At 36.9% G+C, this 13,330-nt stretch overlaps 1 protein-coding gene across 1 annotated transcript; it reads left to right on the forward strand.

Moving 5' to 3' along the window:
- The first annotated feature begins 5,969 nt into the window (after positions 1-5,969).
- plekhf1 (pleckstrin homology and FYVE domain containing 1) lies at positions 5,970-7,884 on the forward strand. The gene is made up of 2 exons (XM_088938731.1): positions 5,970-6,115; positions 6,481-7,884. Exon 2 carries the CDS (start codon positions 6,502-6,504, stop codon positions 7,318-7,320), a length of 819 nt encoding a protein of 272 aa, XP_088794857.1. The 5' UTR covers positions 5,970-6,115; positions 6,481-6,501; the 3' UTR covers positions 7,321-7,884.
- Positions 7,885-13,330: the final 5,446 nt, after the last annotated feature.

Below are 13,330 nucleotides of genomic sequence, written 5' to 3' on the forward strand. Positions count from 1 at the left end.
AGAATTGTCTTCAATTCCCCCTTGACCCTGAATTGGATGAAACAATGAGAAAATAGATGAATGGGTGGACTATGGAGATCCTGTACCATAGGGGTTCTCTTATGTGAACTGAGCTGAGAATGCAAGTCTCTACATGGGATGGGACAGTGTTATTTTAGGTCACTGTTTTAATTTTTGTAGCACTTCTGACATGAATAAAAGTACTATTTTGAGTTATCTTTACATGAGCTCATAGACTGTTACATCATTCATTCTGTTCATTTCAGCTAGCTATAGAACACATAAACAAATATTTAGTTTGGTTAAGGTTGAATGAGCTACAACTACTTCAGTTACTTCATTACAAAGACAGGAGCATGCACAAATTGTGTATTGCTGAAGATGGAAGAATGGAATCTGAATGGGTGGAGATCTCATTGCTGGGAAAGATCTAAGCCAAACCCACTAAGATCATAATAGTATCAGGTGTTTGCTTAAGTGAACCAAAGGGCAAAGGTTTAAGAATCATGTGATTTACTCTATGTAGTTCATGTTCGCTATGAGCAAATTTCAGATTAAACATAAAATAGTTTGCATTTACTCTAACTACACAACATAACTCAAATAAAAACCCAAATGGCTTTTCTACCTCATACCTCAAATAAAAGGTTCTACCTGAAAGTTCGACTATAAAAAGAATGTTTTGATTAATCCTTTTCAATGCCAAGCTTTCTGGAACTCCTTTACAAAAATGTTAGATATAAAGAACTAGACCAATCAAATCCTTATTTAAAAAAGTTGCTTCCAAGAAAAAAAGTGTTTTGTTTTCATCACATAACATGGCACCCAGTAATAATGTTTACTCAATGTAACATTTTCTAGGTATCCTGAGTATTTCCATAATTAACTTTGAGTGAAGGAACATTGCAAAATAAAGCCATGTTATTTCACTGAGTCACAGAAACAGGAAATCTGGTGCAATCTGAGCAATTCTTTATGTTTCTTGTAACCCTCAAGAATAATGACTAGAAGATCCATTGATGAAGTTCTAGTTCAATCCAGATGAGTGAAGAAACTATTGCAAAGTATTACCAAGGAACTGTTATTTACTAACAGTCTTCTTGCCTTTTTGATTATTTATTATAAGCAGTTAACCAGACCCCAAAGTATTATATTTCTGTTATAGCATAGTATTGTTTATACTATACTAACAGCAGTATTATCTCTTACTGAGCTGTACAATTACATTAAAAAGCAGACAATTAGCTTGTAAAGAGTGTAAAAACAACAATAATAAAATTCTTACCTGCAAACAATCTTTATATTGTTCAACAATGAATGCTTTTATGCAGAAAGGATGTAAGGGCTCTCAGTCTTTATACCGGGGAACTGATACCTCCTCCTAGAGGGTAGGAGAGTATATTCTAAAAAGAGTGGATGAGAGGGATAATCTAAGATTCTATGTGAAAGATTAATAATATAATTAAAAATGTCACTCTGTTAGACATGTTATTGAGTCCAAGGATGTGCCAGTAATCTTGCCACCAGTCCTGATCACTTTTTTAAACTTGTTTTTGATCTGCAAGGACAAGACGCCTCTCCAGCTCTGAATACAAAAGTTTAGAACGGTCTGAATACAACCCTTATAAGAAAGTGTCAGCATTGTGCTGTCTACATTAAAACGTTTTCACTTCCTTAAAAAAATACAACTTTTGTTGCATCTTCAAATACCTTGCCTCCATATTGGCTATCCAAGTCAATTTACAATCACTAATAGTGCTCAGGTACTTATATTCATTTACTCTTTCAGTATCGGTTCCACTCGGAGTTACAGGGATCATAGGAATAGACCATTTTTCTATTATCTAAATTCTTTCTTAATCAAAATTATCTTTTCCTTTGTATTTTGTGTTTAAAAACAGTGAATTATCATGACATGAACATCTCTTGTTTTTTTCAGTACAATTAGTATAATATCAGTGATTCTAATATAAGCATTGCTGGCTCACAGTGCTGGGGGCCCTGGGTTCAGTTTTGCACCAGTGGTGCTATCTCCATGGAGCTTATACAGTATGTCCGACCAAAGTTTAAATATACTGTTTAATATCTCTCTTGGCCTTTCTACAATACATTTCTACCAGTGTTCTTGTTCATGTTTTAATTGATTAATAAGGTTTTTCACTTTGTCTTTATATAATCTGATTCGATCTGTTGGCTATTGCTTTCTGATTTACTTATGACTGATTTCTGATTTCATTTCCTTACTCTGGGGATAAATCTATATACGAATTAAATTATATTTTTGCCATCCTATCCCATTTTACTTCTCTTTAACTCTCTGTCAGGCTTTATCCTTGACTCAGAACAGTCCAGTTCTTAGTCCAGTACTGTTTCAATATACTGTATTTAAAAGTATAAAATGTTATGACTGAAGTTCATGGTTCTCTCACCTTGATTTCCTTCACTATGTCTTCACTGTTTGAAAAGATAAGCTCAATACAGGCATTTTCTTAAGCAGGTGTTCTGGCAAACTGATACAAATATAATTTTCTTTTCGACATTCAGATTTAAGTAATAATCCAGTTCATTATAGTCTTGCTTTATGAGGACTGTTGACAAGATTTCCTTTTGAGTGTTTTTTTAAAGCTATTCATAGGACCTAAAAAGTACCTGGACAAAATGGCGATTTTATCTCCTCCATTTTATAACTGATATACAGTATGTGCATTTTCATTTAATCCAATCTGAATCCCGTAATCAGTAAATATACCCAGATTGTAAAACCCCTTATTTTCCCTGGCTGTTCGTGACTTTGACCGAGACATTAAGCCTTATCAGTTAACAACATAGCATAAGAATCTTGAATAGCTTGTTTAGCCAGTCACATTTTTTCCACTTGGAAAAAACATCTCTCAGAATTACCGTGCTCCAGTCTCTGACCTTCTGAAAAACAAGGAAGTAAACTATTTTTATGCTTATATGTCCAGGTACCAGCAAAGCCCCAATGTATGTCGTTTTCTGAAATAAATACCAAGGGCATTATTTTTTACTTGTACATGGGTCAGTCCTTGAACTAGATAAATGAGAGGTACTGTATTAATGAATGTGGTGTGTGAGTATGATGGCATACCCAGGCAATTTCTGCATGTCTTTCTTTGTCTTATATCATGTCCCTTGTTTTAAAATGCTGTTTTGAGAATTTCTGTTGCTATATCTGTGTGTTTGTGTGCTTCCTAACACCTTGTGTTGTCATGGGATCCATATTTCCTGCAGTATCTTTTAGTGGTGAGGGGAAGTCCGAGACACTTCAATACGGATGGGGTGGGAGGCAGGGCTCAGAGCTTGTGAGTTCTCCCCCTAGCAAGGAATGGCAGTCCTAGACAATCAGACCTAGAATACCCTGGGAAAACCCATGCAAACATGGGAAGGATGCAGAAACTCCACTCAGATACACACCTGCAGCCCCAGTAACACCCAGTACCATATTAACTATCCGTCCATCCATTTTCAAACCTGCTTCTTCGAATTCAGGGTCATGGGGGAGCTGGGGCCTCTCCCTGCAAGCAACAGGCACAAGGCAGGGTACACCCTGAATAGCACGCCAGTCCATCACAGGGCAGACACACAAACACAGACACACACTTACACCTACGGGCAATTTTCCCAGAGGCTAATTAACCTAGCTTGTTATCATCTAAATAACCTATCAGTATGTTTTTGGACTATAGGGGGAAACCAGAGCACCCAGAGGAAACACACATGAACACAGGGCTCCAGTGCTGTGAGGCAGCAATGCTAACCACTGCACCACTAAGCCGCCCCAAATTAACTATGTCAAGTTAAAAAAGAGAGAGAGAAATAATAGTTTCTAAAAACCACAACTGGGTTATAGTACTTCTTGCTGTGTTTGAAAAAAAAGGAAACTATGACAAAAAGAATGACCACGTCCTCACTATTTACAGAATATTAGACATTTTGTTTTCTTCCTTACTACAGGGAACATAAATAAAATGCAAATATTTTCAGTCAAATAAAAATAAATGACAAAATTGATTTACTTGGTGGGAATTCCTGCCAATAGCAGCTTGGAATATAACAGGAGGAGATTATACTTCGCTGGAAATACCTATTTAATGCAACTTAAATGATGATATTTAAATAAAAACACAGGCACATAGATGTAAAACTGAGAACTAAAGTAGCACCTCTCATGTCAAATGACATCTGGAGAAATCAGAATCACTGTCTTGTACTATAACTGAACTAATTAAAACGGAATACCAAGTGGAACAATCATGAATAGAGTGTATTTTATCTGTCCTGTAGAATTAATTTCTTTTAATCATACATCGATTGGGCAGCAAATACACTAGAGTGGGAACCGTGCTACCCATCTCTTTCCTGGAAATGACATCTTGAACCTGACACGATCTCTGCTTTCTTTATAGAAGATAAATTGCGTCACCATATACAGACAGATTACAAACAGATGCAGTGAGAGGCAGGCGGAAAGGACTAATCATACTAATCCAAAATATATTAACAGCATTCAAATTTAAAGCAGTACTGTGACACGTGTTTGCCTCACTTGTAGTTTACTAGCAGCTTCAGTAACCATGTTTCCGCCCTACGGGATCTACTTTGCCTTTCATTCTCCACCCTAATCATACTTTTGACCTTACTGATAACCACATAAAACGATCACACTCAAGAAGGGAATAAGAGTTTACATGACAGTAAGTGTAGGTGTAAATGTGGTTTTTGTCTGCTTCATAGAGTCTTGGGAGTCTTTGATGATTGGCCTTTAGTTATAATAACCATGTTAACTGTGGTCTTTTTTTTTAAAAAAAAAAAGCCAGTTTGGCCTAAAAAGACAAAGCATTATGACATTCTATGATAAGGGCACCCTGGTTCCCTTACACTGTGCATATTATCACCTCACACCAATAAAACTGTTATGAAACATGCATTTTACCTATGTATGGGTACAATTACAAAGTACTGTACATCGGAGGGTTAACTGCAAGCACAAGCTCTGTTCTCTGATTCTCATATCTATTGCTAATACTAGACTTTGGCATTGAAACAATACTGCCATTTCAATAAGGGGACATGCAACACTGTCATGCTGTCTTGAGCTTACAGCTTAAATTATTAATGGAATCCCTAGACATACTGAATACAATACTGAATACAAACTATTTTAGAACACAACTGCTGTAAGTAAATAAAAAATTCTGTATCTTTATCTCATCTCTATAAGAAACACTGTATTCACAAGTTCTCAAAATATCAAAGAAATTCATAAGTAGCTTAGTACTTTTTAATCCTTTTTTTCCCATTTCATAATGAGGGATTTCAATCATAATTAAATGGAGCTGCATATCATTAAACAGATATTTGCTTTGAGCTTCACATCCTTGTTTTTCTTTTTAAAAATTGACTTATTTTCATGTCCTAAAGGGATCTAAAATAGCTCCTCTCCCCTGTCTACTAAAATTCATTCATCTGTCTGTGGGTTTAAAATGGATGTAAAGGAGTATCTGCAGACTTTTTCGAAATGCAAAAATATGAAAATGGTGCAGATGTTATTTTTATTTAATTTGTTTAAACTTTTTTCATAATTTGAATTTATTTTGTAATACAGTATGTGCCCCTGACGATGTTTTTGTCTTAAAATGTTATATGTACTCTTGTTTGTATTGTAAGTTTTGTTATTATTTATGCATAAATAAAAAAATAAATAAAATATAAATAAAAAAATAAAAATAAATAAAATAAAATAAAAACAATCTGTGGGATAAAATGAGTCCAGTAACACATTTTAATTCTACAGACTTCGTGGGAAATAAGAAATTAAGGGGAATTCAACATGACAGCTTTTGTATGTTTCATCATCGTCACTAGATCAAGCAAAGATTAACTGGAAGTCCCTACAACCAGGAAGTGTAACAACAGCGACATAAAAGGGCATGCTAGCCCTATCACTAGCATTTCAGCAGGAACTGAGAACGGTGCACAACGTTTCTACTAATTCTGATATACCATTATCAGTCTTATACTTTATACGGTTCTTTATTTGAAGATTCTCATAAGAACCTACAAGGATAACAGTATATGCAGACTGCCATAAAAGGTATTTTGTTTGCATTGATTGTGCTTTTTTATTCTTTTAAAGTATAAAAAAATCAGACTGCTTCAAATTTGATTTACAAAAACAATTGTAAATTAAATTGTAAAATGTATTTAGGTGTATTTTGTCACCTTTTTATACACTGGGTTTTACATCTATCATTGTATTACTTTGTATTTAAAAAGATATCTTGTGCTACTGAATATAAATACATTTATTGTCAACATGCTGTAAATTTTAGTTTTTAACTTTTTGTGCTTATGCAACTCACGTGCAGTGCACTTATATCTGTAACAGTATATGTGTAACAGTAAAGAGACTTGCGATACATTTGTTTATAATTAACATTTGGTTTTTTTCTGTTTTAGAGCTAAAGAACTAAAGTCACCATGGTAGACCACCTGGCATTTTCCGACGAAAACGCAGAGCGCATTGCTGCTGTAGAGAGCTTCTTCGGTGGATCGGGGAAGCCTCTTGCAGAATTTGGCCGGGTTCTGGTAGGAGAAGGGAGACTTCTGAAACTCTGTCGCCGCAGCCCCCAGCCTAAGATGTTCTTTCTCTTTAATGACATTTTAGTCTACGGCAGCATCATATTCCATGGACGCTGGTACAAAAACCAACACATAATCCCTCTTGAAGACATTGTTGTGGAGGACTTGGAAGACAGCCTGGATATGAAAAACCAGTGGCTCATCAGAACGCCTCGAAAGTCCTTCTACGTCTCCGCCGCATCCCCGAATGAAAAGCAGGAATGGCTCATGCACATTCAGGAGTGCAGGACAAAGCATTTGGTCAAGTCAGGACGGGCGCCTAACAATAATTTTGCCGCGACGTGGATTCCCGACCGAGCGTCTGCCATCTGCATGCGCTGTTCTGACAAGTTCTCGGTCACCCACCGGCGGCATCATTGCCGGCAGTGCGGCTTCGTGGTGTGCAGCTCGTGTTCCAAGAGCAGGTTCGTCATCCGGGACATTTCTCCCAAACCTGTCAGGGTGTGCGTGTTGTGCTTTCAGGCCCTGCAGGCTAAACACAAATGGACTCACCCTGTCGATAAAAACTGGTCCGATGAAGATGAGCTCTCCATTCCCATGTATGAGAGCTCGAGCGAAGAGGATAGTGACGAACGATATGAGGATCACCGACCTACCCAGTGGATGCAATCACAGAATCACATTGAAAACAGCTCATGGTCATCATACATTCGCTAAAAAATGACAAAAAATGACCATTCTTGAAATTCAGATGTTGGTTCAAATAAGTCTAAATCCTAAAAAACAGTCCTTAAAAAGACAGGAAAATCATGCTTAATTAAACCTTAATCTCCACTACAATTTAGAATGATATGATGTTTACAACAGGCTTTGGTAGTCTTTTGTGGACCTTTTTAATATAGGTTTGCCAAAACTTGCAATAAATGTCTTACAAATTTTATACATGGTGATACCTGTTAATATTCAAAGTAAAATTGCTAACCTGAATTTGTATGACGACGCTCTGTAACTACACTGGAATTTTTGAATGTAGACATTACCTCAGAACTTTTCTCTTCTTCATTGGTGGTGATGTAGTTATGGAATTTATTTATGCAGTGTTTAAATATATATATATATATTTGTGTTACAAAAATGTTTTATTTAATGTGTTATTTTGTATATTTATGCCACTGAATACACTGACATATATATGAATTACAGTCCTTAATCCTTTTATGAGATTATGCAAATGCACTTTAAAATATTATTAATAAAATAAATACAATAATATTAATAAAATTTGCCTTGTCTGTTCATTCAAGATTAATGTCATGTTCTGAAGTAAGAGTCCAACCTGCAATGATAAGGAACATTAATTACAGAAACCCTTATGAGATATCTCATACTTTGCCGTTTTTCCATTCCCTGAGATAGCTAAAATGCCAGCTGGTTGAGAGCAAATTAATTTAAAAATGGCTGTTTCTTTTCAGTTATTTGGACAGTCAGGGTATTAAGGGAGGCATGAGTTTATCAGCCTTAGAAATGGGGCATTTAGCATGTTTTCTGTATGTTTAATACAGAATTTACAACATCCTGAAAAGCAATGCTGCTTAAAGTGGGGTCTTTACAAACACAAGAATTAAACTCACAGAGTGAAAAAATTGAGTGTGGGACCAGAAAAGTCTGGGATTACGTTGACTTTTAAGTTTGCATCACATGGCCAGTGTATCCTTAAGGGCTGATCTGTTTCTCGCCTTGTTCTGTGAGGAGCCTCCTGTCAATCAAAGGTCCTCCTTGCGCAGACACTCCTTAATCACCTCACAGGAATACATCATTCATCGTTACACCTGTCCATGTGCATACAGCCAGTCGATTGTTTATCTCCACATCGTTAGCTCTGTCCACACCCAAGACATCACAAGGACCTTTAAACCACTCCTCCCCCCCCCCCAGAATGAGTCCTGAGCTGTGGCTAGATATGGGCTTCATAGCCCCAGTCAGGGGACATTCAGAGGATTGGGGAGAGCAGAAACTCAGAGTTCTGGGTTCTAGTCTTGTAAGGTGCTGGCCTGCGGTTGGTCAGGGTCCGGGTTCAGTTTATGTGTCACATATGCACAAGTGCTATGAAATGCTTATTTGCATGTATGTTCCAATACAAAGACATTAAATGAACATCACACTTAAACACAGAAAAACAACAACAACAAGAACAACGGCAAAGTTAAACAACACTCAAATAAATGTCAGCACAAGCACTGTGCAAAACTGTTATCAGTGTGAGCCACTGGTAGGGGTAGAATTCAATAATCTGACAGCTTGTGGGAAGAAGCTGTCTCTGAATCTGGAGGTTCGTGCCTTTAGTCTTTAGTATTTATGCTTTCTGCTATATTGTTTACCAGAGGGCAGGGGGGAGAGAAGTAAAAAACCAGGATGATTGCAAAAGTCCCTGCCTTCCTGAGACAGTGAGTTGTAAAAAGACCCACAATAGAGGGGAGCTGGACTCCAATAATGGACTGGGTCGACCTGATCAATTCCTGTGATGCCTTTCAGTCAGACATCGAGCTGCTGAAGGAACAGTTTGCACCACAACACTCAGAAGAGAACCCGAACACCAGAAGCTCCACAGAGAGCATCGGAGGGAGGCCAGGGTAAAGTGGATGCCACCACAGAAAGGCACAGTTTCATCCCTTCCTTTGGAGCAGTGGAAGGAGGTACATCAGGTCACCAGCTGGAGCTGGTTTCAGGAGATTAACTCTGCTGGACTTTTCCTTAGGAACTGTAGGGTTTTGGTAATTGGGCTCCACGGGGTTCTTGTATTTTCTATGAGTAAGTGCCTCTGGTTTGGATAGATTGTGTTATGTGTTCCGTGTGGCAATTACTGAAATTGTTGTGTTATGGGGATACTTTTGTGTGGTGGGTACTGTAACAAAATGGGATATTAAGTAGGATAGCTGTCTTGGCTGGTCTGTGGGTGCACTGTTGGTTCTGGAAGATAAAAAGAATGTCTTTTTTGGGAAAAAGGGTCCTAGCACACTTTTAAATGCTAGGTGGCATAATCGGCAGCAAAGCAAAAGCATTCCTGCATTTAGGGGTCACATCTGTGACATTAACAAGATCAATTTTTCAGTTAAGGTGCTGAATATATTAATAATAGTTCCTTAAACTTATACAGAGCTTTTCTGGACACACCACTCAATGCACTTTACCGGTAATGGGGATTCTCCTCCACCACCAATGTGTAGCTTGTTAATGTCTAGTTAATCACTCACCTGGATGATGCTATGGCAGTCAAAGCGCACCAGTATGCTCAACACACATCAGCTCTCAATGGCCAGGAGAACAGAATAAAGCAGCTAATTCATAGATGGGGTTTATTAGGAGGCCATGATTGATAAAGGACAGGGGGAAGTTTGTCCAGGACACCAGAGTCAACACCCCTACTCCTCACAAGAAGCACTCTGGGATTTTTCATGACCACAGAGAGTCAGGACCTTGGTTTTACATCTCATCCAAAGGATGGCACCTTTTTACAATATAGTATCTCCATCACTATACTGGGGCATTAGGACCCACACAGACCGCATGGTAAGCACTCCCTACTCATGTCATTAACATATCTTTCAGCAGCAATGTAGCTTTGCTGAGAAGTCTCACATCCAGCTACTTACCAGACTCTCACCTGCTTAGCTTCAGTGGGCTGCCAGCTGTGAGTTGCAAGGTGATATAGCTTCTGGTTAAATGAAAACAAAAAAAATAAACTGATCTTTTACCATGTGTATTGAATGTGTAAATAATAAAGTGACTAATGTATTTTGGCAAACCTTATAAGAAATAATTCCCAAAAGCTCTTGCTATATATACAGTCATTTCTATTGTACTGTAAATTAATGTGATTTTAATTTTGTCATTAAAACTCAATAGCCAGAGGTTCCTGTGAAATCAGATATCATTTTTACACTCTATTTATGACACTCATTTAAAGATGAATATCATTATGCTAAATACCATATGTACTTTTCAAATATGTTGTATCAAATTGTAATAAGCTTTTGGCTAACTTTTGGAAACATTTTGGTTTTGTAAACAGGTTACACCACAACCCTGTTTTGGATAAAGCAGTTAGAAAACATGCATATAATTCTTCCTCTTAAAGTAAGCTGAATTTGCAAAAGGCACCAAACAATCACTAATATATCATCTCAGCTTCTTTATTTGTTGCATGCAGGTTTCTTAAAGCATTTAACAATCAAGTTTTACATTGAAATATGATCATATCATTGTTTTTAGCTTTAAATAAACAATTCCAATCCCCCAAAATCACAGATGACTTAAATTGTAGTGAAATATGTGTCAAACAACACGTAGAGTTTTAAAATTAATTGCTCTAGCATGTAGTGCTAAATTTAAAAGTAAAATAAACTAACTGAACCAGACATCAACTGTGAGGGGGGTTAATCAATTGGTATTTAACTTATGTTAAAAACTTTTGTGACTATTCATCTAGTGTTACACACCAAGTCAACTATCCTGAAAAGCATCATTCCTGAAGTTACATTTATACAAATGTGTCTAGAACCTTCAATCTCCAGCATTTAGCTCTTTGTCATTTAAATGTGAAAGATAAAATGCTTTTATAACTTTTAGTTGACTGGAAGGACCTGTGGTCATCGACATAATTACAGGTCACTCTGTATTCTACCAGGTCAGTTCTAAGAGACATAGACTTCTGTTTGTTCAGGTTAATTGGCATCTCTAAACCCATTTCTAAATCACATGAGAGGTCATGCGTATATTTTCACTATGATGGACTATGTTCACCATTATAGATGGACTATGAGTAAATCTACTGTACCTTACACCCTGTGCTTGCTGGTTCAGGATCACATTTCACAGCTATCAGTTAAAGATTAAGTGGTATCTGAAAATGGACTGCACAGCAATGGCACTGCAAAGTATAAGAAAATAAGATTATGAACCACTGCAGTGTGGGTGAAATATGTAAATATAGAGAGGGGTTATAATGAGAAAATATTGTTCTATGTGGATAAAATTGTGGTGACTTCTCCAGATTAACAAATTTGTTTTCCACATTGATGTACTCCATGAAAGCTGGTCACATACTGTATACTGCTGTGAAATTCTGTCCCTTGATTAGTATCCATGCTTTAGAGTTGTGTTTCGCCTTTTTTTCATAGATAAAATCAACTAAACTGGTCATGAAAAACAAAAAACAAAATGTGGTAGCATTGTTTGTGATCTGATAGGTTGAAACTTTCCAATAAGTTCTGATATTTTTTTTGTTGATAAAGAAAACCATTTACTTCAAAAATTTACTTTTATTATTATTAATTCAATCAAAAAAACATTGAAACAATAATAATCTTACAAGAATTTTTCATAAAACTTGAACTCCAGAATTGTAAGAAAGCCTATAAATGAGAGAAGGCCATTTAGCCCATTTGGCCTGTTTGGTAGCAAATAATAATAATATAGAAGTTTGGGAGGCATGACCATAAGCAATCAGCGTTTCTAAATCATAATTATTTCCAATGTCATTACTTTAGAGGCATATATACAGTATGTGTAACATAAGCAAACAACTCTTTGTTTCATTTCAACTCATGCATCCCTCCTTGAGTCAATGATGTCATTATCAATACGGACAAAACCATCTCAGATTGGACTCTATGTTCACTTTTCACTCCTCATGGATGATGCTTTGCAGTGCCATGGATGTCCTACAGTAACTTTCTTGTCCCGTGGCCTGGGGGCTGGCCCTCAAACACCTGGGTTATGCCAGTAACTCAAATCTATTTCTTGAGTGTCTTTGTTCCTTGTGAACTTTAAGGAAGGACAGAAAGGAGAAAGTCCCAGGAATACCTATATCTCAGAGCCCTTTGTTTTTTTTTCTGTAAATAAATGCATGTCCACATAATTCAGCACGTAAAAGGACGACAAATAGGGGATTTCTCTAAAAATCAGGATATTCTCAAGGATGTGGTTTTTGAAATAATGATCTTCCTTCACTATTCTTTGTTACTAAAATACTCTAGCAGAACTCTCTCTGATACCGTACATTGTACAATCTGATACATTGTACTTTGTCACACCCAACTCAAGAACCACAGGAGGTTCTTTGATCCATGATAACAATGACATCATTAGAACAGCCCAAAGTGTCTAAAAGTGAGTTCAAATGCCAAAAAATTAGCACACCTGAAACTTGACCTAGCCTCAGTCTGTCTACTGGCAGGGAAAGAAAAATGAAAAATGAAGACTACACAATTACTGCTCACTAAACTTTTCAGTAAAGCTTGTGCATTATAGCTGGACAAGCCCAGTCTTCACGGGTGGGTGTGAATGTTCTGAAGTATAGGGCAATTGAGCTTCTTTTTTTTATAATAAGCCTCAGAAAGGTGACAAATGTCTGTCAAGCTGCAGTGCAATTCTAGTACACAAAATGATAATCCCAAATATTGATGATTTAAGCTTTTCCTTGAATGAGTAAGGCAAGCCCCCAACATTAAGGAGGGTTTGTACATGCAGTACTGATGATTCATACTACTGGGAAAGCTGTAAACTCTATTGGAACGCAGCAGAGAAATAGTACAGTCCCTTGAGATGATGTACGTGATGTACAATGAAAAGAAGCATTTAAAATAAAGGTTAAAATTATTGCATTACCAAACAACAGGGGACGTGCTTTGCAGACATTGATGTTTTTAATCAAACTGTCCCTCCTAGG

This window comes from Atractosteus spatula, chromosome 21 (genome assembly GCF_055471065.1).
Source record: "Atractosteus spatula isolate fAtrSpa1 chromosome 21, fAtrSpa1.hap1, whole genome shotgun sequence".
Classification (NCBI taxonomy): Eukaryota; Metazoa; Chordata; class Actinopteri; order Semionotiformes; family Lepisosteidae; genus Atractosteus; species Atractosteus spatula.